The 26403-nt window shown below is 45.2% G+C and overlaps 1 protein-coding gene across 1 annotated transcript in view; it reads right to left on the reverse strand.

The window, feature by feature from the left end:
- IL17RE (interleukin 17 receptor E) overlaps window positions 1-25607 on the reverse strand; it is a 121203-nt gene extending 95596 nt beyond the window's left edge. The window contains exon 1 of the mRNA XM_082265784.1: window positions 25247-25607. Coding sequence (XP_082121910.1) covers window positions 25247-25375 — 129 coding nt within the window. The 5' untranslated portion in view covers window positions 25376-25607. The remainder of the gene's footprint in view (window positions 1-25246) is intronic.
- Between the last annotated feature and the right edge of the window lie 796 nt (window positions 25608-26403).

A 26403-nucleotide genomic window follows, 5' to 3' on the forward strand; every position in this document is an offset into this window, starting at 1 on the left:
TGAGTCCTATTGTTTTGTACATTTTTTCTACAGTAACTCACACATCATTTGAATACGAGGTTTTGCAGTTCTTTTAACACAAAAAGTCAACCCAGTGATAAAATCTGGTGTAAAACATGATCACATTGAGGTTAACCCCCCGGTCATGTTTCCAGCAATGCAAAATGTAATATAATATTTCACAGGAAATGTTAACCAGGAACAGCAAAAATGCAAATCGGCTTTTTTCTTGCTCGTGAAAAGATTAGGAAAGTATTTCTACCAGAGGGGAGCAGAAGAACAAGTTTTTGTTGGCCTTTTGTAAAATGTCAAAAACTTTGAACTGGTTTGACCGCACTTTAAGAAAAACAACAATGGGAAGCTATGGTTGGGCTGAGCGGTAGACAGAGCAATTCATGTTCAGTAAAAGTCACAGTCAAGTCTGGGCTTTGGGGTAGAGAGGGCAACTCATGTTCTATAAAAGTCATGGTCAGGTCCAGGCTTTGGGGACAGCTCATGTTCTATAGAAGACATGGTTGAGACCAGGCTGAGGGGTCAGGGCAACTGATGTTCAATAAAAGTCTCAGTCGGCGCCGGTCCAAGGGGTACACAGGACAATTAATGTTCTATAAAAGTCAAGGTTGGCTTGAACCAAGGGGTAAACAGGGCAACTCATGTTCAAAAAAGTAATGGTCACGGCTGGACTGAGAGGTAGACAGGCAGGGGAGGACTGGGCCAGGGGGCAGGGGGGCAATTGCCCCCTGGGCCCCTCTGATGTCCTGTAAACAGGCTTCACAGCTTCTGCCACAGACATGCCGAAAGGATTCATGGTGAAGAGACGTAAAAATCTCTGCCACTGACCTACTGAGTGCAGGATGAAGACAAGGACAGAGCGCAGGCCTCCCCCCCCCAGCATGGATGATGTAAACTGTGTCTGAGCAGAGAATGATTCCATGCCCCACTGGAGACTCTTCTCCCCTGGCCAGCCATAACCGAGCTGTCCCCGGCCCCCCCAACCACCCCCTGCTGGCCAATTGGGAACCTGGATTCAGCTAGTGAGTAGAGAGTACCTGCAGCAGGGCTTCAGCCTGGAATGGGGGTCAGGAGGAGGACAGGAAGAGGAAGAGTGGAAGCGGGGCCAAGGCGCTGCATCATGGGCCTCTGGTTTGTACTTGCCCTCTGGGCTGAAAGTTGCCAGTCTGCCTCTGTAGACAGGGCAACTCATATGCTATACAAGTCATGGCTGGGGTTGGGGGTAGGGTTGCACAGGCCAATTCATGTTCTAAACAAGTCATGATCTGGGTTAGGCCAAGGGGTAGACAGAGAAACTTATGTGCTAAAAAAAGTAATGGTCAGAGCTAGGTGGAGGGGGAGACCGGGCATCTCATGTTCTAAAAAAGGTATGGTCAATCCCGGGCCAAGGGATAGACAGGGCAACACATTATCTACAAAAGTCATGGTCAGGCCAGGCCAGGGGTAGACAGAGCAACTTATGTTCTAAAAAAGTCATGGTCGGGGGCAAAGCGGACGGGTAGACAAGGTATGTTCTATAAAAATCATGGTAAGAGCTGGGTGGAAGGGAAGACAGGACAACTCATGTATTAAAAAAGTAATAGTCTAGCCTGGGTCAAGGGGTAGACATGGAAACTCATGTTCTATCAGAGTCATGTTCAAGGCCAAACAGCGCAACTTGTCTTCTGTAAAAGTCATAATTAGAGTCAGGCCAAGGGGTGGACAGGGTAACTTATGTTCTAAAATAAAGTCATGGTCAGAGCAGGGCAGAGGGGGAGACAGGGTAACTCATGTTCTAAAAAGGTATGGTCAATGCCGGGTTAAGGGGTAGACAGAGCAACTCATGTTCTATACAAGTCATGGCTGGGGTTGGATGTAGGGGTGCTCAGGACAATTCATGTTCTGCAAAAGTCATGGTCAAGGCTGGGTCAAGGGGTACACAGAACAACTCATATTCTAAAGAAGTCATGGTAAAGGCTGGGCCTTGTGGACATAACAACCAGCATTAATTTTAAGGATAGTTTACAGACGGGTATGGTGCCAGCTGATTGGAAAAAAGCCAACGTGGTACCAATATTTAAAAGAGGGCCGAGATATATCCCGGGTAACTATAGGCCGGTCAGCCTAACATCAGTAGTCTGCAAGATTTTGGAGGGGATGTTAAGGGACCACATACAAGACTTTAGTAATGAAAACGATATTATTAGTAGTACTCAGCATGGATTCATGAAAAATCATTCTTGCCAAACCAATCTATTAAACTTCTACGATGAAGTGAGCTGCCACCTAGATAAAGGTAAGCCTGTGGATGTGGTGTATCTGGACTTTGCAAAGGCCTTTGACACCGTTCCCCCACAAACGCTTACTGTACAAACTAAGGAAGGTAGGTATGGACCATGGGTTGAGTACCTGGATAGAGAACTGGTTCCAGGGGAGAGTCCAGAGGGTGATGATAAATGGGGAGTACTCGGATTGGGCGGGTGTGGAAAGTGGGGTCCCCCAAGGTTCTGTCCTGGGACCAATCCTGTTTAATTTATTCATAAATGATCTAGAGGAGGGGATATCTAGTACAATCTCAGTATTTGCGGATGATACTAAACTAAGCATGCCAATATCTTCTATGCAGGATGTGGAAACCTTGCAAGCGGACCTGAACAAAATAATGGGGTGGGCAACTACATGGCAGATGAGGTTTAATGTTGAAAAATGTAAAGTAATGCACTTGGGTGCCAAAAACCAGAAAGCAAGCTACTCACTAGGGGGGGAACCTCTGGGTGAGTCTAGGATGGAAAAGGACCTGGGGGTACTGGTAGAAAACAGGCTTGGCAGTGGCATGCAATGCCAAGCCGCTGCAACCAAAGCCAACAGAATACTGGGATGTATAAAAAAGGGGATTCACTCCAGAAATAAAGAGATTATTCTCCCACTCTACAAGATTCTGGTCCGGCCACATCTGGAGTATGCTGTCCAGTTCTGGGCACCGGTCCTCAGGAAGGATGTGCTGGAACTGGAGAGAGTCCAGAGAAGGGCAACAAAAATAATTAGGGGAATGGAGGGCATCAGCTATGAGGAAAGACTACAAGCACTGAACCTATTCTCTCTGGAGAAGAGACGATTGAGGGGGATATGATATCAATGTACAAATACTGTACTGGCGACCCGAGCATAAGGAACAAACTTTTTAGAGTAAGGGAATACAATAAGACACGTGGCCACTCACTAAAACTAGAGAAAAGGCGGTTTAACCTTAAAGTACGTAAGGGGTTCTTCACTGTCAGAGCAGTAAGGATGTTGAATTCTCTTCCGCAAACAGTCGTATCAGCAGGGGGCATCGATAGTTTCAAAAAATTATTAGATGGGCACCTTAAAGACCACAACATACAGGGGTATACAATGTACAGTTAACAGCAAACACACACACACATCATAGGTTGAACTTAGGGATGCACCGAATATTCGGCGGCCGAACATTATTCGGCCGAAAATAGCACTTTCGGCGTTCGGCCGAATAAGTCAAAAGGCCGAATAATTTTGAGCCGAACAATGTCAGCTTCCGCTCTGACCGCTCACCTTCCTCATTGCGGCTCGCGGCTCCCTTCTCACACGCCGCCGGTGTCCTGTCCGGCCGCGAGTAGGGGGTGTGACGTCACGCGCGCGTCCCGCCCCCTGCTCCTGACTGCGGCTCCTTCACACTAGGTCCACGCCCCGCCCCCCTGTTCGCGGCTTTTGGCTCTGGCTGCAGTTCAGGTATGTGATGTGGAGCTGAGCACATTTGGGGGGGAATACGGTAGCTGGCAGCTGCACAAGCATTAGTGTGCAGACTGCCATATGTTGTTGCCACTTGCCATGCTCATTACATTATAGTGCCCTATAAGGTGCCCATTAAAAAAAAAAAAAAAGAAAAAAAATGTGCCCAACAGAGTGCTCCCTTGACATAAAATGTGGCCATCAGCGTGCCCCTTATTTTATGCTAAGGGACATGCTGATGAGCATATTTTATGTTAAGGGGCACTCTGATGAGCATATTTTATGTTAAGGGACACTCTGATGGGCATATTTTATTTTAAGGGGCACGCTAATGGGCATATTTTATGTTAAGAGCAACGCTGATTTAAATGTTTTGTTTTGCCCATCAGAGTGCCCCCTAACATAAAATGTGCCCATCAGCGTGCCGCCTAACATAAAATGTGCCCATCAGTGTGCCCCCTAAAAATTGGCAAAATAAATGGAAAAAATGCGAAACACCGCGTTCGGTATTCGGCCTTCGGCCTTCGGCCAAGCATTTCATTATTATTCGGCTTCGGCTTCGGCCAAGAATTTCATTTCGGTGCATCCCTAGTTGAACTGGATGGACTGATGTCTTTTTTCAACCTCACTAACTATGTAACTATGTAATTCTCCCAGCCTTCTGAGCTCACGTGGAGGGGACTGGAACAAGACCTTCCTTTAATGTGAGCTCCGGTGGATCTTCAAGCTTAATGCCACCACATTGCTGGGTCTCAATGAGGCCATATCATTTAGGCCCTTTTTGGATGGGTTCCAATCAGGGGGCTGGGAGAATTAATGCTGGTTGTTATGTCCACACATTTATAAGCCTAATAAATTTGCAATTTCTTCTTTTCTTAGCATTCTCCCCTTCACCTCTTCTTTTTTTTTTTTTTGTGTTAACCCTTCTCTATGCTATCCAAAAAACTAAAAAATTATTCTCTTGGCTGGAGCTACACTTAAAAAATGTACCTGTTCCGACTTACAAATTTGACTCAAGAACAAACCTACAGTCCCTATCTTGTTTGTAACCCAGGGACCGCCTGTATGCCTAAGTCCCCGTTCCCACTAAGGCGACCTGTGAGGCGACCTGGTCGCCTCACAGGTCGCCGTAGGTCGCCTCCCATAGGGAAGCTGCGGACCCGTTCTAATAGGAGCGACACAAGTCGCTCCGACTTAGAAAAAGGGTCCGCAGCTTCTTTGGGGCGACCAGGAGGCGACCGCCATAGACTTCAATGTTATGAAGTCCGTGGCGGCCGCTCCGAGGTAGCGTCGCTTGTATGTGAACGGGGCCTAAAGCCCCGTATACACGTACCGAATGTCGGCCGAACGATCGGCCGTCTTTTATCCGGTGCTGTCCTGTCGGCTGAAAACTGCAAAAGACTGCACATGAATTTTGTCGGCCAACAACAGCCGACTGCAGAAGTGATGTCATGTGATGGTTAACTTTCCGTGTGTTTTTTCTTTTCTGAGCATGCCCAGTCTTGCTGATCGGCTGTTTGTCGGTCGAATTCTGTACTGACTGGCGAACAATCGGCCATTCTGGTGTTGGCCAACAAAAATTTTAATGCCTGCACACCCGATTCTGTTCGGCCGAAAAGTCAGAGTCGGTTGTCGGAAGCATCATACTAACAAGCCAACAATCGGCCGATCGTTCGGCGGCCGAATATTTACGGCCGACAATCGTTACGTGTGTACGGGGCTTTAGCCTCGGTTCACATTTATGCGATGCGGGAAGGCTGCGAATCCGCAGCCTGTTCCCGCATCGCACACGCACCCCCGGCAGTTCACACTGCCATATGCGATACCCTGGGGGTGTCAATGTAATGTTAACGACACCCCCAGTTTGATCACATATCGCAGTGCGATCGTGCAGTTCGCACAGGATCGGATCGCACAAGTGTGAACCGCTGTGCGATCCGATCCTGATGCGGCTGCCAAAAAGGGTCCTGTGCGTGTTTGGTGCGGCTGCGGTGCGAATTTAGCCATACAAACTGTATGGCTAAACTCGCACCGCACAGTCGATCGCATGTAATGTCGGAGCAGTGCGCTCCGACATTACATGCGAACCCCGCACACGCACAAGTGTGAACCGGGGCTTAGTCTGAATTTCTATGTCCCTGACTCCCTATGTCCTTTGGACAATTTTATTGTTGTGTTTAAAAAAAATTTATACTTTTTTTATATATTTATACACAGGTTTTTTCTCTTTTTTGCTTATTGTCCGATATTGCCTATAATAGTCCTGTGTGTTGGAGGTTTCTTTTGTTCTATAAACACAACCTGAGATGTCATAATATCTTGTAGCGAGGCTCCTGTTTTATCAATATCAGATCCATCCAGCTGTTATTAAGTATTCACACTGACATAAAATGTTGCAATGAAACAAAATTCCAGCCAAACAGCTAAACAAACATTTTACAAAAAAAAAATCCCGGTTCACACATATACGATGCGGGAACCCTGCGAATCCACTGCGGGTTCCCACATCGCACTCAACTCGCAGGCAGTTCACACTGCCATATGCGAATCACTGGGGGTGTCAATACAAGGTTAACGATACCCCCAGATCAACTTGTATATCGCAGTGCGAACTGTCAGTTTGGACATGAATCGGATCGCAGTAATGTCCACAACCATGCGATCCGATTCATGTCCGAACTGAGACTTCGCACTGCGATTCTGGTGCGGACCAAAAAAATGGTCCTGTGCGACTTTGGTCCAAAGGTACAATGTGTATGGCTAAATTGGCAACGCACAGACATCGCATGTGACTTTCAGAGCAGTGCGCTGCGAATCAAATGCGACGTCTGACATTGGATATGTCTGAACCGGGTCTTAAGCCCCGTACACACGTACCGATTGTCGGCCGTAAATATTCGGCCGACGACCGATCGGCCGATTGTAGGCTTGTTAGTATGATGCTTCCGACAGCCGACAGCGCATTTTTGGCCGAACAGAATCGGTTGTGCAGGCATGAAAATTTTTGTTCAACGGCCGATTGTTCGCCAGTCAGTACAGAATTCGGCCGACAAACAGCAGATTAGCAAGACTGGGCATGCTCAGAAAAGAAAAAACACACAGAAAGTTAACCATCACATGACATCACTTCTGCAGTCGGCCGTTGTTGGCCGACAAAATTCGTGTGCAGTCTTTTGCACTTTTCAGCCGACAGGACAGCAACGGACAAAAGACGGCCGATCGTTCGGCCGACATTCGGTACGTGTGTACGGGGCTTTACTCTCAAAGTTTTGCTGTTCTTCCTGCATCACCTGTCTAGCCATTCTGTGACGATGATGAGCCACCAGTCCAATGAGCAGGCAGGTGACACAGGAAGTTGCGCATGTCCACCACAAATGGAGCAATGTGCCCAAGTGTGTATGACATCTTTAGCAGATTTTTGACTTTTGAGGAAATTTTCTGTGCAGTCTAACCGGATATTGTTACCATCTTGATATTAGTTTAAAGTAGGGATGTGCATGGGCAAAAAATTTGGTTCAGTTTGGAAATTCGTGTAAGTAAAAAATTTGCCTGCTTCGGCAATTCGGATCAATGGCATCCGTTTCACTTCGGGACTTTAGCGTTTCAGGACTCCGGTGCTTCGGAACTCCGGTGCTTCGGAACTCCGGTGCTTCGGAATGTCTTGAGTGTTTTGAAAAATAAACATTTGTGTGTTTTTTTTCTTAAACAGCAATATTTTACATTGCATAGTGGACCACAGCAGCACCCAGACCACTTAATCCTAAATAAGTGTTAAGGGTTTAGTTATTAGTAGTGTTTAGTATATATACAATCTACAAAATGGATGATATTTATTATTTTCACTGCACAGATAGTGCAGTCTATTAGGGAGCACTACCAGCATGCAACACTGTATAATCCCACCCCTATGACACCATAGGCGTGCACAGCCTATTGCATTAGGGTGTGCACCCCAAAACTCAAACATATACTGTATGCGTGTGTGTGTGTGTGTGCATGTGTATATATACTGACAGTGTCAGTAGAGCAGTGGATGGTGTCACTAGGGTATTTTTTACCATTTTATTTTTTCTGTAATTTTTTACATTTTTTTTTAGCAGAAAAAAAGTAGACTTTTTTGTATTTGGTGAAATATCAGGAATTTAAACAGTGGAAATATGCACCACATGGGGTGATTATGGCTTGCCCAGGCACACCTGGCACACCCTGTGCGCACGCCTATGTATGACACCATCTTTGTGGAGAGTTAAGGAGCAGTGAGCAGAGAGAGAGAGACTGAGCAGAGAGAGAGAGAGACTGAGCAGAGAGAGAGAGAGAGAGAGACTGAGCAGAGAGAGAGAGACTGAGCAGAGAGAGAGAGAGGGACTGAGCAGAGAGAGAGAGACTGAGCAGAAAGAGAGACTGAGCAGAGAGAGAGAGAGAGGCTGAGCAGAGAGAGAGATTGAGCAGAGAGAGAGAGACTTAGCAGAGAGAGAGGCTGAGCAGAAAGAGAGAGACTGAGCAAAGAGAGAGAGAGAGACTGAGCAGAGAGAGAGAGAGTGAACAGAGAGAGAGAGAGAAAGAGAGAGACTGAGCAGAGAGAGAGAGAGAGGGACTGAGCAGAGAGAGAGAGGGACTGAGCAGAGAGAGAGATTGAGCAGAGAGAGAGACTGAGCAGAGAGAGAGAGAGATTGAGCAAAGAGAGAGACTGAGCAGAGAGAGAGAGGGACTGAGCAGAGAGAGAGAGACTGAGCAGAGAGAGAGAGACTGAGCAGAGAGAGAGAGAGTGAACAGAGAGAGAGAGAGAGAGACTGAGCAGAGAGAGAGAGAGAGGGACTGAGCAGAGAGAGAGAGACTGAGCAGAGAGAGAGAGACTGAGCAGAAAGAGAGACTGAGCAGAAAGAGAGACTGAGCAGAAAGAGAGAGACTGAGCAGAGAGAGAGAGACTGAGCAGAGAAGGAGAGAGACTGAGCAGAGAGAGAGAGAGAGAGAGATTGAGCAGAGAGAGAGAGAGACTAAGCAGAGAGAGAGGGGCTGAGCAGAGAGAGAGGGGGGGACTGAGCAGAGAGAGAGACTGAGCAGAGAGAGAGAGAGACTGAGCAGAGAGAGAGACTGAGCAGAGAGAGAGAGAGACTGAGCAAAGAGAGAGAGACTGAGCAGAGAGAGAGACTGAGCAGAGAGAGAGAGAGAGTGAACAGAGAGAGAGAGAGAGACTGAGCAGAGAGAGAGAGAGGGACTGAGCAGAGAGAGAGAGACTGAGCAGAGAGAGAGAGAGACTGGGCAGAGAGAGAGAGAGACTGAGCAGAGAGAGAGAGAGAGAGAGACTGAGCAGAGAGAGAGAGAGAGAGAGATTGAGCAGAGAGAGAGAGAGAGAGAGAGAGAGAGACTAAGCAGAGAGAGAGGGACTAAGCAGAGAGAGAGGGACTGAGCAGAGAGAGAGACTGAGCAGAGAGAGAGACTGAGCAGAGAGAGAGAGAGAGAGAGAGAGAGAGACAGACTGAGCAGAGAGAGACTGAGCAGAGAGAGAGGGACTGAGCAGAGAGAGACTGAGCAGAGAGAGAGGGACTGAGCAGAGAGAGACTGAGCAGAGAGAGAGGGACTGAGCAGAGAGAGACTGAGCAGAGAGAGAGGGACTGAGCAGAGAGAGAGGGACTGAGCAGAGAGAGAGAGACTGAGCAGAGAGAGAGGGACTGAGCAGAGAGAGGGAGAGAGAGACTCAGCAGAGAGAGAGAGAGAGAGAGAGAGAGAGAGACTGAGCAGAGAGAGAGAGAGAGAGAGAGAGAGAGACTGAGCAGAGAGAGAGAGAGAGAGACTGAGCAGAGAGAGAGAGACTGAGCAGAGAGAGGGACTGAGCAGAGAGAGAGACTGAGCAGAGAGAGAGAGACTGAGCAGAGAGAGAGAGAGAGACTGAGCAGAGAGAGAGAGGGACTGAGCAGAGAGAGAGAGACTGAGCAGAGAGAGAGAGACTGAGCAGAGAGAGAGAGAGAGAGAGACTGAGCAGAGAGAGAGGGACTGAGCAGAGAGAGAGACTGAGCAGAGAGAGAGAGGGACTGAGCAGAGAGAGAGAGGGACTGAGCAGAGAGAGAGAGAGGGACTGAGCAGAGAGAGAGAGAGGGACTGAGCAGAGTGTGAGAGAGACTGAGCAGAGAGAGAGAGAGAAGGACTGAGCAGAGAGAGAGAGAGAAGGACTGAGCAGAGAGAGAGAGAGAGAGACTGAGCAGAGAGAGAGAGAGAGAGAGACTGAGCAGAGAGAGAGAGGGACTGAGCAGAGAGAGAGACTGAGCAGAGAGAGAGAGAGAGAGACTGAGCAGAGAGAGAGAGGGACTGAGCAGAGAGAGAGACTGAGCAGAGAGAGAGAGAGAGAGAGAGAGACTGAGCAGAGAGAGAGAGGGACTGAGCAGAGAGAGAGACTGAGCAGAGAGAGAGAGAGAGAGAGAGAGAGAGAGACTGAGCAGAGAGAGGGACTGAGCAGAGAGAGAGACTGAGCAGAGAGAGAGAGAGAGAGACTGAGCAGAGAGAGGGACTGAGCAGAGAGAGGGACTGAGCAGAGAGAGGGACTGAGCAGAGAGAGAGAGACTGAGCAGAGAGAGAGAGACTGAGCAGAGAGAGAGAGACTGAGCAGAGAGAGGGACTGAGCAGAGAGAGGGACTGAGCAGAGAGAGAGACTGAGCAGAGAGAGAGAGAGACTGAGCAGAGAGAGAGAGACTGAGCAGAGAGAGGGACTGAGCAGAGAGAGGGACTGAGCAGAGAGAGAGACTGAGCAGAGAGAGAGAGAGACTGAGCAGAGAGAGAGAGAATGAGCAGAGAGAGAGACTGAGCAGAGAGAGGGACTGAGCAGAGAGAGGGACTGAGCAGAGAGAAAGAGGGACTGAGCAGAGAGAGAGAGAGAGAGAGACTGAGCAGAGAGAGAGAGAGAGACTGAGCAGAGAGAGAGAGACTGAGCAGAGAGAGGGACTGAGCAGAGTGTGAGAGCAGAGAGATACTGAGCAGAGAGAGAGAGAGAGAGAGAGACTGAGCAGAGAGAGAGAGAGAGACTGAGCAGAGAGAGAGAGACTGAGCAGAGAGAGAGAGAGAGACTGAGCAGAGAGAGAGAGACTGAGCAGAGAGAGAGAGACTGAGCAGAGAGAGAGAGAGACTGAGCAGAGAGAGAGACTGAGCAGAGTGTGAGAGCAGAGATAAAGCAATTTGTGTGCAAACAAACAGAAGAAAAAAAAGGCAAATCTCACTCTCTACAACAAGTAAAGTAAATGGAATGTTGTTCTCTCAGTCTTTTTGTGCTATCACAACTAGTCTGCCGTGTGGTCACATGAATGCAAGCCAACACCCTGACAGCCTGATTTATTATTATCCCACCTCAATGACTCTGTATGCCTTCATTGGCCAAGTGTCAGTGACAAAATCACCATAAATTGCCTGTCCTCTAACATTAATCACAAAAATGTGCTCATTTCATTGGACAGGGAATAGTGAAACCGGATTGGGCAAGCAAGCATTACAAAAGTAATTAGCTTATTGGTCATATTCCTGTCATCATTCACGTAATTTCCCTTCCTCTCTCTTGTTTTACCACTTTTCTGGAACTTCGGCAATTCAGTTCAGTTCGACAATTCCATACTACCAACTTCAGAACTTCAGCAATTCGGTTCAGTTGGGCACTTCCAGAAACCCCCGGACGTCGGCACTTTGGCACCTTGGACATTCATGAGCATCTGAATGTCCAAATCACGGAAATTCATTAGAAACGAGGAACTTCGTCCAAATTTACATTCGGAACAAAACTAATTGCACATGTCTAGTTTTAAAGTTTTTTTTTTTTCACATGAAAGTGTTTCTAGTGTCTTCCTGTGAGATTGAACTCCCCAATTCCTGTTCCCAATCAGCCATGTAGTATGGAACTCTTGGTGTTAAGGCAGATAGCAGTAGAGCATAAATGGTTGAGACTGGGCGAGAAGGAGCCTGCGACCCCAAGCATATGTTTTGAAAAGGTGTAAGAGGTCCATGTATTGGCCCCTTCTTTAATAAGTTCTTATAAAAATTCCTAAATTGGAATTACTCCAGCCAATTTATGTGTACTTGTTCTGAACCCTCTAGTATTTCCCTTAGGGTCCACGCGAACAGTCCCTGTCTAAGTTGTCCTGATGGAAAATCTGAGTTACCCAAAATTGGGGTCTTTGGACCTGCATAGGTTGAAATAGTCATAGTTTTAATCAAGTGATTCCAGCTTTTTAAAAAGTGTTAATAATAAAAAGGGAAAGTCAGTTGTTTTTGGATGTTTTTTAGGGAGTATCCTTGGCAAAGACATCTGAGCTTCTATCTAGGCCCATTGCTTATCTTTGAAGCATAATATACTGGCTATGAGTCTGGCCCTTAAATGGAATTTTAAACTGGAATTTTTAAATACCACCAATCACCCCTCCCCCCCTTATTTGCCCGGCAGAATTCATAATAGCTGACCTAGGAGAACATGGCAGCCAGACACCTTGCATTTTCAAGGCAAGGACAGCAAAAGCAGGTTCCATGATTCTCTTAGTTTTAGATTCTTCCTCTTATGACAGTCCTGGCATACATTGGGCTGATGATGGCTCTGGCTATGGAAGACAACCCTTGTTTAAGGTTTTGGTGATCCAGCGGCTTCAATACTGCCCAATAATGTCACTGACCTGCAATAAGCATACAAAGCAGGAGCTCTGACTTCCCTGCAAATTTAATGGCTGCATGACTGTTCCAGGTTAGGTCTCATTCACAGGAAAATCGCATTCAGGAATGTAGTTTAGGCGTCAAATGCTTGTCACGTGTAAACGAGGTAACCCCTGTTTATGCCCATTTTTAAAGAGGAATATGTAAAATGTGGGAAAACACAATTTTTACCACATGCTGTTGCCTGCAAGCGGCGCTGGTGCAAGGATTTTTGACACGCTAGGCGAGACCTCATTTTGCTGCCCCCCTGGCTCCACCCCTGACTCTACCCTAGCAAGTAGCGAATGCTAGGGGAGCTCCCCACCACTGGACCTGGACTCCATGACTTAATGCCCTCCGCCTCTCGCCAAATACCCGCAGCGTGGAGTGGAGATGGATGCCCAGTCGCCTGCTGCGCCACCGAACCTGGACTCCCAAAACTCCTGGAACCCACCTGTCCCCCCATGCTACGCCACTGGTAGCGCCCCTGACTGACGTGCACTCTAGGCCTGCGCCTACCTTGCCTATAGAGAGAGGGGGAAGAGAGAGGGGGGGTGGTGAGAGAGCGAGAGAGGGGGAAAGAGGGAGAGAGAGAGGGGGAGAAAGGGGAGAAAGAGAGAGGGGGTAGGGAGAAAGGGAGGGAGAGAGAGAAAGGGAGATGGAGAGAGAGAGGGAGAGAGGGGGAGAGAGAGGGGGGGAGAGGGGGAGAGAGAGGGGGGTGAAGAGAAAGAGAGAGGGAGAGAGAGAGAGAGGGGGAGAGAGAGGGGGGAGAGAGAGGGGGAGAGAGAGGGGGTAGTAAGAGAGAGGGGGTAGTAAGAGAGAGGAAAAAAGAGAGAGGGGGAGGGAGAGAGAGAGGGGGAGAAAGGGGGAAAAGAGAGAGGGGGTAGGGAGAAAGGGAGGGAGAGAGAGAAAGGGAGACGGAGAGAGAGAGGGGGAGAGAGAGAGGGGGATAGGGAGAGAGGGAGGGAGAGAGAGAAAGGGAGATGGAGAGAGAGAAGGGGAGAGAGAGAGAGGGGGGATAGAGAGAGAGGGAGGGAGAGAGAGAAAGGGAGATGGAGAGAGAGAGAGGGGGAGAGAGAGGGGGAGAGAGAGGGGGGGTGAAGAGAAAGAGAGAGGGGGGGTGAAGAGAAAGAGAGAGGGGGAGAGAGAGAGAAGGAGAGAGAGAGAGGGGGAGAGAGAGGGGGTAGTAAGAGAGAGGGGGTAGTAAGAGAGAGGAAGAAAGAGAGAGGGGGGGAGAGAGAGATAGAGAGAGAGAGAAGAGAGAAAGGGAGCCCTTAGAGGCTCATAAAGTACTGAAGTCTTTGGGTAAGTAAAGAAAGTAGACATTAGAAGGGAAAGTCTGATACAGCTTATTTGTTTTGGAGCCCATCTACACTTTCCCATTCTTACGTGTTGCATTAATGAGTGTTGTGTCACGCAGTCACATGTGGTGCATTAAAGAGACTGTAAACCCTCACCTTGTAAAACAACCAATTCAGTTTAAAATAGAAATTAAAGGCAAAACATTTGTGTATGCATATAAAAAACATTATATATACCTTCACATTCCTTCTGTTCTCAGCTCCATAAGAGCTGTGGGAGGAGAAACTGCAGTACATTGAACTTCCCAGTGAAAGGCTGTGCAGAGGGGAGGAAGGGTGCCAGGATAAGTCTGATCATTGGATGAGAGCACAGCTAGAGAACTGACCAGGGTGTGCTCTCATGCTTAGTGTGGTCAGTTTTTAATAGCAAAGTAGAGGAACTGGCAGGAACACCAGGGATTTCACACAAAGGAAGCAATACAGAGAGAACAGAGTACTTTTTCAATCAAGTACATGCTACAGTAGGCACATATCAGAAATATGAAATGTTGGGTTTACACATAGCTCTCAATTGTTCCTGATTTAGAACAAAGTCCCTCCGTCCCTCTTTTCCTCCTCATTTGTCCCTAATTGTGGTCTGATCTATATAGCTGTGTAAAAAATGCACTCTTTGGGCTCTTTCACACGGAGCGGACCGCATTGCGATCCGCTCCGGCACTTTTTTTTTTTGTGTCATCCGCTCCGTATGTCCGCATATCATCCCATCCGTTTGCTAATGATATACGGACATAATGTAAGTCTATGGGCATTGCGGATGTCAGCGGATGACACCGCTGACATCCGATTTTGCATCCGTTCCGTTTTTTAAACGGAACAAAAATAGGGTTCTGTTCCGTTCCAAAAAAATAGGATGATATACGGACATGCGGAACGCCCGTGTGAAAGGGCCCTTTATCTTTCAAGTGGTGGTGCGCAGTCATGTTGGAACAGGAAGGGGACATCCCCAAACTGTTCCCACAAAGTTGGAAGGATGAAATTGTCTAAAATATCTTGGTATTCTGACAACTTAAGACTCCGTTCACACTGGGGCGACCTGTCAGGCGACCTGGTCGCCTGACAGGTCGCCATAGGTCGCCTGCCATAGAGTAGCTGTGGACCCGTTCTAATAGGAGCGACACAAGTCGCTCCAACTTAGAAAAAGGGTCCGGAGCTTCTTTGGGGCAACCTGGAGCGACCTGCATTGACTTCAATGATATGAAGTCTGTGCCGGCCACTCCGAGGTCACAGTGCGAGCTGCGCACCGCAACCTGTGAGGTCGCCCCGGCAAGTAGAGTCGCCCCAGTGTGAATGGGGTCTCAGAGTTCCCTTCACTGGAACTAAGGGGCCAAGCCCAATCCCTGAAGAACAACCCCACACCATAATCCCCCCTCCACCAAATGATCTGGACCAGTGCACAAAGCAAGGTCCATAAAGACATGGATGGTCAAACGTTCCCATAGACACTCCTAAACCTTGTGGACAGCCTTCCTAGAAGAGCTGAAGCTGTTATAGCTGCAAAGGGTGGGCCAACTCAATATTGAACCCTTAGAGCAGCATAAGAACTTTATGGATTTTTGGGATTTCTCCATGGGGTATATGACTCTACCTTCTGGAGGCAATGGGTCTCTCTCTTCTCATTCCACATCTCTAAGCTAAACTGTTTGTAACTTCAAGCTGTGGGTTTCCACCTTCAAGGGATAGCTGACGTGTGTAAATGTCCTTGCTATTATTAACTCAGTAAATAGTAGATAAGTATTTCTTTGTGTGGAATTATTCTTCCTTCCACCTCTATATGGGGACATTTCCTGGAACAAAAATGTGTGCTCATGGGGGCAGGGTGGGGAACAACAGAGGGGATGTATTGTTCTAGGAGGGGAAATCTAGGGGGATGCTAAGAGTGGTGATTTAGGAGGATTTGTGTTGGGAGGGGGGATGGAAGGAAGAAGATTTGTGCTAGGAGGGGGATCAAGGGGGTATTTGTGCTGGGAGTGGGGGATTTGGAGTGGGGGGGGGGGGGATGTGTACTAGGAGGGGAAATTTTAGTGGTAGAAAATTTGAGATGGGAGGGGTAATTTTTTTCAGGTGGGAGGCATTTAAGCTGGGAGATTTGGGGGATGGGAGGGGGAAATTTGTGCTGGGAGGGGAGGAATTTCAGCAGTGGGGTGGATTTCTACTGGGAGGAGGGGGGATTTATGCTTAGGGGGTGAGCGTTCAGATAAGTGCTCAGTTTTTTTTGTGGGGGTGATTTTTACTGACACATAATGCTCATACATCTTGGGGAGGGCACAGTTTGGCATGTTTACCCCGGGCTCTAGATGACCTTGTCCCTGCACTGCAGCTAAACCAGGTTGGGTCGCCCTGGAAGAGATGGTTCTGCAAGTCAGCCTGGGGGTCCCATGCCCAGGGCACACTGCTAATTCTAGGTTACCACCCCTTTGCCCGCCCAGGAATAGATTGTCTCCATAGCTCCTTCATATAAAATGGAGACACCCTAAGACAGGAAGTGTGTTATTGGCCAAATCCCCAGGTAAATATAAAGAAAAAAAAAGCTTAAAAAAATTGAATGCAGTCACCACATAACCTAAAACCAAAAATTTAATATATTTCAGCTTACCAATCATTAGATGTGGTGATTGCATTAATTTTCTTTTTTTAGGCTTTTTTCTCCTCTGTTTTCACCTGGTGATCTGACCAGTAACACACCTCCTGTATTAGAGCACCCTTCCCACTCTGGATAAAGGAGCACAGGGGGCACAGCAGACTGCAGAATTGTCAGCCTGAGACGGAGGAGAGTGTTAGATGGACTAGCAGATTTAAATACACTAACAAATTAAAGCCAAACTCCAGCTCACACTTTATAATCAGTTACAGCAACATTTTTGGGATAAAGGTTTTAGATAAATACATAAAAGCTGATCATTGTAGTCACCCCTGTCAGTGTTAAATGCTTTGTCTGATTCCTGTAAACCAGGGGTCTGAAAACATTCTATACAAAGTGTCGGTTAATTGTCCATGAGACTTTAGGGGGGGCCGCACTGTGGCCAGCGGAGATATAAATTTTCCTGGCATCAGTGGGAGTAAACATCCCCGCATTTAGTATTAGGGGGAGGAATGGTGTCCCATCATTGGTGTCAGTGGGAGAAATGTTGCTCCATTTTTGGTGTCAGTTGGCAGCATAGTATCTCCTGTCAGTTAGAGGAATAGTTCCCCAAGGGCCGGATAAAGGTAAGCAAAGGGCAAAATCCGGCCCCTGGGCCACAGTTTGCAGAACACCGCCAGAGGTCTCCAAACTTTTTAAACAATGGGCCAGTTTACTACATTCCACACTTTAGGGGAGCCAGACTGTGGCTTGTAGAAGTAGAAAATGCCCTAATAAGCAAGGGGTAAGCAGAAAGCAATACCCCATCACTGGTTTTAATGGGAGGAATGGCGCTCCATCATTGGCCTCAGTGGGAAGAATAGCGCCCAAGGTCTAGATAAAGGCAAGCAAAGGGCCACTTCCGGCCCCAACTGTTCTGACCACTGTTCTAGACTTGTGGGGCCATTAGTGTTTTCTATAAATACACTCACGCCAAAAAAATATTGATGGAATTTGCAATATAAAATTAAATTAAATTAAAATTTACATATATTATACATATTAAGGCTGCTGCAAGCCACTAGCAGTCGTGTGATGTCAATTGGGTTACCACAGAAGAAATATGACTATATGGTCAGCAGTGCAAGCTCCAATATTACTTAATAAACAATCAAACACATGTGAAAAATTCATCAAAATACTATACACAAAAGTATCATTATAGTGCTCTACAGCAGACTTTTTCAACCAGGGTGCCCAGGCAAAATGAAGTTTCTTCAAGGGTGCCTTGGCAAAATGCCTAAAAATGTATCAATAATTGTATACAAGCCAGCAGGTGGATGAGGCCTTTTAGTTACACAAAGCTACAGGTTTTCATTATGCACCATTATCATTTTCTAGACCAAGGTTTCTTAACCAGGGTTCCTCCAGAGGTTGCTAGAGGTTCCTTGAGCAATGAGCAATCTCTGCCTCTCAGATAAGTTCCTACTGACACCATTGATCTTTTTAGCTCTCTGTAAGGGGGCAATTCTTCCCAATGACCTCACGTGTAAGGAGCATTCTTCCCACTGATCATCATACCAATGTACCATGCAGTGGCAGCTGGTGCTCCATGGGCCGGGGGGGCGTCAAACGAACCACACACCCGCCCCCCCGGACCACACCAGCTCCAGTCCGCACACCATACCCCCCCCCCCCTCCTTGGTCGCCGACTCACTCACCCTGGACTAACATGTGGAGGGCAGGCAGCGGCGGCTTCCCCATCATTCTCCTCCGTGGGTCGGGCTTCCCTGCGTCTCCTCCCTCCTCCTCCTCCTTGGCCAATAGCGTGGCTTATCCTTTCGGCCAATCAGGAAACGCGTCTCAGGACCTGCTTCCTGATTGGCCAGGAGGAGAATCTGTGTGACAATAGCGAATATTCATTCTCTATTGTCACACAACTGGGTGGGCTCAGGGCGCAGTGCTCTGCGCCCTGAGCCTACCCTTTTTTGAAGCCTATTATAGCCTCTGGCTCTAATCACGTGCTTCAAACCAAAAAAAAAAAAAAACCCCCCATTGGAATCCATGCGTCCGGCGCCGTGCATGTAGATGAGAGGGCCGGACACACGGATAGGGGGGTGGTGCCCCTCTGCCACCCAATGGAGGGGCCACCACTGGTATCATGAGTTGTAGATATAGTCGTTTTTAGCAGGGGTTCCCTGGGACTGAAAAGTTATTTCAAGGGTTCCCCTGTGTTGAAAAGGTTGAGAAATACTGCCCAAATAGTGATCCTTAGCCCTTAATATATACGCTAATCCGGTAGTTAATTGTTTTATATGTTTTTATTCATCAGAAATTCTTACTTTTAAAATCTTTTGCTGAGCGTGGCCATCTTTGCTGGGGTTATACGAAGCCACAGTCTATAGATGTCTTCCCTTCTTTCTGGTTGTGTATGCAGAATGCGGTGCAAAATCTCGCGCATGCGCAGTACTATGCGATCGGTTTCCATATCATCGCGTCATTTCCTTTTTGCAAATAACGCGATGAGAGGAGCGGTCAGCCGCCTACGTCACTGCCCATTGACTTCTGGGAGTGATGAGTAAGAGCTCCCAGGACGCATTGCGGGACAGAAAGTGACGGCGCAGGTCGCGACCACACAGGGAGGAAGTGGAAGGAAAGGTGAGTATATTTTCTACTGAAACAAGGTAAGTAAAAAAAAAATAAAAAATCGGGAATATCCAATTCTTTTTCAGGTTACAATAAGGAAGCGGATGCCACAAAATGTAAAGTAACGATTTTGCGGCCGGAACTCCGCTTTAACCTTCAAGTCTCAAGCAAGTCCCAAGTTACTGTGGCGAAAAGCAAGCAAGTCAAGTCCCTGCCAGAATTTAAGCAAGTCAAGTCAAGTCATTTATTTTGGTCAAGTCACAAATCAAGTCAAAATACTGATCTACCCCAATTTTCACATTTAAATCAGTTAAAGGTCAGTGATCAGGAAAGGTTTTGCTTTTCAACATTAACAAAACTGCTTAGTGCTTTTTTCTTGGCATATTAAAGAAACTTTGAATGCCCAAACAGCTCAAAATCCTTATTTAATAAAACATGTTAAGTATTTCCATTTTTTAACAGCCAGTGTCCTACAAATCAGAACACACTGAGGTGTTTTAAGTGACTGTGGTGTCAGAAACATAACAGACACATTCATTTTGCTTTAACACATCTTGAGAAAATGCTAATATTTAATAACTTAAAGTAAAGTAATTTCGAGTCATGTGTCTCAAGTCAAAGTCAAGACACAAGTCATGAATACCAAGTCAAAGTCAAGTCGAGTCTTTTATTAATTTTAGTAAAGCAAGTCTCAAGTCTTCAAACTGGTGACTTAAGTCTGACTTAAGTCAAGTCAAGTCATGTGACTCGAGTCCCCCACCTCTGATATATACACATGTATATACATATCCTAATCTGAGGAGATCCAAAAACCAAAGAGAAGGGGAACAAATCCTCATGGGGGACATAAAACAAATGAAGGAGGCCACAGATGGGACATCCAAGCGAGCATACCAACGCACTAACTCACCTAAATCATCATGAGTTATCAGAAAACTACAGATGTACAATAAATGGCTGTCCCACAGGGGGCGCAATGGGTCAAGCACTATGTCCAAAAATAGGTAACCAATTGAGTCTAAAACCGAAACATAGTATATACATAATACATACATATACTGTATATGTCCACAGAAATCGCACAAATATACCTGTAAATGTTTGTTGTTAGAATGAATATCACAGGCACTAACCTTATTTTTAAACGCCCCATCTAAAACCGTGGGGCAGAAATCTAATCAGGAAGAGCCTCCATAAATGATTTTATGATAAATTGATGTGATTTCACAGGAATGCCTCCCAGATGGTATCCTAGGGAGTTTCCATAGTTCTCCTTATATTGTCAGAAACCATTTTGCTAACTCATGATGATTTAGGTGAATTAGATTCACACTTGTGCGACTTGTCCTGCGACTTGGGACTGCAAAGTCCCATAACAAGTCGTACTCCATGATTTCCAATGAGTATCCTTCATATCTGTGCGACTTTAAGTCGCAGCGACTTCAAAGTAGTCCCTGCACTACTTTGGTCTGACTTTGATGCGAATTGAGGTCCATAGACTTCAAGATTATACAGGCATTGCTTCAAAATGCAATAAAGTAGTGCGGCAAAATTGTGTCAAAGTCGCGCGACTGTCAGGTCACACAAGTGTGAAAGGGGCCTAAGTGCCTTGGAATGCTCCCTTGGATGCCCAATCTGTGGCCCCTTCATTTGTTTTATGTCCCCCCCCCCTCCCCCCTCAGGATTTGTCCCCCTTCTGTTTGGTTTTTGGGTCCCCCCGGATGAGGATATGTATATACATGCATATATATATTTGTGTGTGTATATATATATATATATATATATATATATATATATATATATGCATTTTTTCTGTATACATGTAATTTTTTTCCCCTGTTCCCTTTCTTCTTTATCCTATTTGTTTATTCATGTACAATGTTTTATTCTTTGTGTTCTTTATTAAACTGTTTGTATATATTATGCATTTTTGTTGTTGTTCTTTTTAGTTGGCCATCTTCAAGCTGGAATCCTGAAGAAGCTACTCTTTACGAAACGCATCGATTCCAAACGTTTGATTGTAGAATGACGTATCATTATGTCATGTATTATTTAAATTCAATCAGTATCATTTTTTGATATATTTTTAAAGATGGCGCTAAGTTTTTAAAGATTCTAAATAAATATCAATTTTTATAGAGTATAGTTTTTTGTCTCTGGCACATTTAAAGTCCCTCGTTTTCTAAAGGGTTAGCTCGGAGGTGCTGCCTCTTTTTTGCGGCTCTCCTCGCTTGCTTTTTCTTTTTCTACTTACACATTACTTAGCCTTCATGCACTTAAAGGGGACCTTCACCCAATAAAGTAATTTATTTGAACCTGGCTCCTCCCACTTCTACAATTACATTACGATATGTATTTTTTTTTTTTGTCTTTCCAATACTTTTGTGCTGCAGGGGAGCACTTGGAGAGAATGATGTTGCACTCGGCAGGCACTCTGACAGTGTCGATTCTGCACATGTGCAGAGGTGCCACAGGGTTTTGGGAGCTGATGGAGAAATGTGATGAGAAATGCATGTGCCGAAGGTTTCCCACACATGGGCAAAAACAATGCAGATTTGAGGTCCAGGATCTGAGGGTGTTTGCATGTGCGGGGAGCATGTGCTTGGGAGTTGCTAAGTGGTTAGCCCTTCCACCCAGCAGCATTAGAGTCATCAGTTTGAATCCAAACCGTGGCACTACCTGCACAGAATTTGCATGTTCTCCCTGTGCCTGGATGGGTTTCCTCCCACACTCCAAAGACATGCTGAAAGGTTAATTGCCTCCTGTCCAAATTGGGCCTAGTATGTGTATGTATAAATGAGTTAGGAACCTTAGATTGTAAGCTCCTTGAGGGCAGGGACTGATTGATGTGTTTGTATAATATATATGTAAAATTGATGGCGTTATATAAGTAACTTTAGAAAATGTGCGGGAAACCCCATGCGCAAATGTGCTGCAGGTCTCTGTTGGGTCCCAACGGCCAGGCAGAGACCTTCTGTGCACATCCCAGACTTTTAAATTATGAGGTACTGAAGTTCCTCTTTAAAATCAAGAAAATATATCTAATGACAGGTCCACTTAGTGGAACGTTTGCTAAAGAAGTCATAAAACATTTTTCTATATACTTATCCTAAAAAAAAGCCATATAGATAATAAAAACTGAGATAATGTAAAGAAAATTTGTTTTGTGGTTGAATAAGAACAAATCCAGAAATCTCAGCGAAGTCAGACAACCGGGGACACCAGGCACGTTCAGACTATAAACTGTCCTACCCAGGCTATTCTTTATATGACTCAAGCTGCCATTAGCCAGAATTTCCTTATGACAGGTGTTGTAAAAGTGTATATATATATATATATATATAGTTATAGTTATAGTTATATTGGCTCCTATAGATGAAATGCAAATGATCGCCCACACCACCATAAAACTTAATAAAGATCCATCACATCACAAAGCACAATATCACACAAAGGTTTGCTTGTATACAACTTCAATGCCACAAAGGAAACAACATATAACAATAACTAAACACCTTTACAGAATTGGTAATCATTATTATTACACAAATAAAGGCCAAGGTCCTGGCACTGCCAGAGCTTACAATCAAATCTGTCACCAGCATCAGTAATTCAGTCTTTTATCACTAATAGGAGATCCAGATATTTATAACAAAAAGATTCAGGGTTTGTCAACATTATCAACTGACATTCCTGTCCAAGGTTCCAGGATGAATCAACATTGAGACAGGCGTCCCAAATTATTATTATTAGTATTTATATGATTTGCTCTATCAGGGGTTTCAGGGAATACACAGAAACAGGTGTCCTTAATTTATCCTTAACAGATGCATGTCAAGAAAATGCAAACAGCATTGAATCTATGAACACGCTACATATTGAGATAATTAATATTATATACATATATTATAACAATATTATATAATTAATAAACAAATCCCACTAAAGTTTGTATTCGCACACAATGAAGCCATGGAAGGTGACTGCTAATTGTAAAATGTATGTTATTATTTGTCCAGTTCAATAATCCATTTTACATAATAATAATATATATATATATATATATATATATATATATATATATATATATATATATATATATATATATATATATACACACACACACTCTTCTTTTCTCTCTCCATCTCTTTATCTCTTTTTTCCCTTTTTTCTCTTTTTTCCCATTTCTCTTTCCTGCTTTTCTTTCTCTATCTCACCTTCTTCTCTGTTTTTTCTGTCTCTCCATCTCTTTTTCTCTACTTTCCTCTCTCTCTCTCTCTCTCTCTCTCTTCTTTTTTTCTTTTCTATCACATCTCTTTTTTCCTCCTTTTGCCATCCCTCTCTCTCTCTCTCTCTCTATTTTTCTCTCCACATCTTCAATATTTTCTATCTCTCCGCATCTTTTTTTCTCTTAATTTCTCTTTCTCACTCTCTTTCTTTCTCTCCTGATTCTTCTCTATTTCTTTCTCCCTTCATCACTGTTTCTTTATATGCCATTGCCTACATCTCTTTTTCTCTCCTGTTCCCATCCCTCTTCCTCTCTCTCTATCCAAATCTCTATTTCCTGCTCCACATTTCTGTTTCTCATTCCATCTCTCTATTTTTCTCCTTTTTCTTACTTTCTCTGTACATGTTTGTTTCTCTCTTTATCGTATCTCTCTCTCTCTACATCTATTTCTCTCTCTATCATCTTTGCTTCCTTTGCACCCCTCTCTCTCTCTCCTGATTCATCTCTATTTCTCTCTTTCCCTTTATCTGTTTTTCTCTCCCTTTTTCTATCCCTCTATCTCTATGTCATTATTTCTTTCTCATATTTTCCATCTCTGTCACTGTCTCTCCCTGTATAACTCCATCATCTCTAATTCTCCTTGTCTCCCCTTTTATTTTCCCACCTCTACTTTCTCTCTCTCTCTCTATCAGTCTCTGTATCCCTCCATCTTTATCTCTCTTCCTCTCTCTCCACATCTCTATATCTCTCCATCTCTATTTTACACTCTTTCTCTCCTTCTGTTGCTCTCTCTATCCCTCCATTTCTATTTCCCCATTTACCCCTCTCTCTATTTCTCATTCTCTCTCCCCCCTTGCCACATTGCCACTGTCTTTATCTCTCCTCTTTCTCCTCCATCCAGCTGGGTGTCTGTGGATGATCTTTACTAAGGAAATCACGCTACTAAATTTGTCCATTATTGCCCATAAATTAGTTGCTAGGCATTATCGATCGCTACTTCTACTGGACAATGTAGTGTACCATGTAGTAGCAATTAACTTTTATTGATAGCACAATGCTCCATATTTGTGCAACTGTTCGCTTTTAGGGCCCTTTCACACTGATCAGTTTCCTCAGTTTTTACCTTACAAAAAATCCATGACCATTAAGTCCTATGGAACTTTTCACAACAGTCAACTGCGGGTTAGTTGCATTTTTAAAAGTCTTGCATTTTTGGTGCGGTAAAAAAAACGCACATCCCCATTGAAATGCATTGAAAACACATCAAAACTCAACTATGCTTTTTTTGTCCTTATGTCCTTTTTCACAGGTGCAGGCAACCGAAAAACGCACCGGAAATGTAGCAAAAACGCATATGTGTGTTTACTACCTTTTTGCAAAGAAGCAGTGTGAAAGCAGCTTTACTGTACATGTAATGCGGATTAGTAACAGTTCCTTTCTTTCTTTCTTTCTTTCTTTCTTTCTTTCTTTCTTTCTTTCTTTCTTTCTTTCTTTCTCCCCCTCTTTCTTTCTTTCTTCCCCCCCCCCCCCCTCTTTCTTTCTTTTTCTTTCTCCCCTTCTTTCTTTCTTTCTTTCTTTCTCCCCCTCTTTCTTTCTTTCTCCCCCCTTTCTTTCTTTCTTTTTCTTCCCCCCCTCTTTCTTTCTTTTTCTTTCTCCCCTTCTTTCTTTCTTTCTTTCTTTCTTTCTTTCTTTCTTTCTTTCTTTCTTTCTTTCTTTCTCCCTTTCTTTCTCCCCCCCTTTCTTTCTTTCTTTCTTTTTCTTTCTTCCATTCTTTCTTTCTTTCTTTCTTTCTTTCTCCCTTTCTTTATTTCTTTCTTTCTTTCTCTCCTCTTTTTTTCTTTCTTTCTTTCTCACTTTCTTTCTCCCCTCTTTCTTTCTTTCTTTCTTTCTTTCTTTCTTTCTTTCTTTCTTTCTTTCTTTCTTTCTTTCTTTCTTTCTTTCTTTCTTTCTTTCTTTCTTTTTTTCTCTCTCTCTTCCCCTGTCTTTGTCTATCTCATCATAACTGTCTCAGTATCTCTCTCAATATTAGCAAAATATTAAAGCAATAAAAAAATTTCTTACAAAGTTGGCCTTGATTTGTCTTGGCGAATCTTCAAATCCTGCTAACCCCTGACATGGGCTCCGCAGGAGTAGTAGGTGCAGGGCTACGATGACCAGCAGTGGACAGGTTCCAGATCCCAGACTCCCCATGGATTCCAAGGTTAGCTCATGACGAAGTACAATTATCCCACCTGGAGGTATACATCCAGCTCCATGTTGGAGAAGACATCACCTGTACGCTCTCTGCAGGTGATTTGTACAAGATATCTGGCTATAGCTGGCCAGGCCACATTTTTCTCTCTGTCACCTGTGTAGCTCCATCCCTGTCACCTCCCTTCTGACTTTAACCTACTTAGTTTTTTTTCTGGCTGCTGTGATAACTCCACCTCAAGGGCCTGCTCCTCCTTTACTCATAGTCAGAATATTTCCACCCACTTGTATTTCTGTGCTGCGTGAGTACAAAGTAGATTTCCTGGTGTAAGCCTCTCCCAGAGATGACTCTTACCTGCAGGGGACGGGGAGCCGCCTACGGCTGGGGGCCCACCTGCCTGCAGAGCACCATGGCAGGAAAGCATTGCTCTGACTCACACCTATCTGAGCAATGATATGCTGCTGTCTCAGAATTCCGCTGCCATGAGAACCTGTCACAGGAGAAATTCCTGAACTGCCATTTCTGACCACCTACTATAAAAGCATAGCCGTCATGCTCATTCTCTGTCTGCAATATTTTCCAAGTCACGTTCTAAAATAAGTATCACATCAGGAGTTCTGACTTTACACTAATTCTGATGTTGACAGGTGCAAGGGACCGTAAAACTCCTGGCATTTCCCATGCCCACGGAGCAGAAGGTGGCACAAAAACCTGGCAGATATTAGACATGCATCGTTGTTCGCGCTTGTACTCCTGTAAATGCCCTCCTGCACCTGCGTTTAACTTCCCATGTGTAAAACTTCCGCATTTGGGAAAAATGTCATACGCACATGTGCGAGTAAACGTCAGTGCAAAAGAGCATCAGCATTTACACGAGTACAAGGCAGCATGTACAGCCATGCACTTCTACGGCCAGGTGCACGCACCACCTGTGGCTCCCCAGGAGCTGGAAAACTGCAGCACCCAAGTAGGAGCCACTGATGAATTTGGTTCAATTTCCCCCTTAGAGCACAAACAGCCAGGCACC

This window comes from Pelophylax lessonae (assembly GCF_965119305.1).
Source record: "Pelophylax lessonae genome assembly, chromosome: 8".
In the NCBI taxonomy this organism is placed as follows: domain Eukaryota; kingdom Metazoa; phylum Chordata; class Amphibia; order Anura; family Ranidae; genus Pelophylax; species Pelophylax lessonae.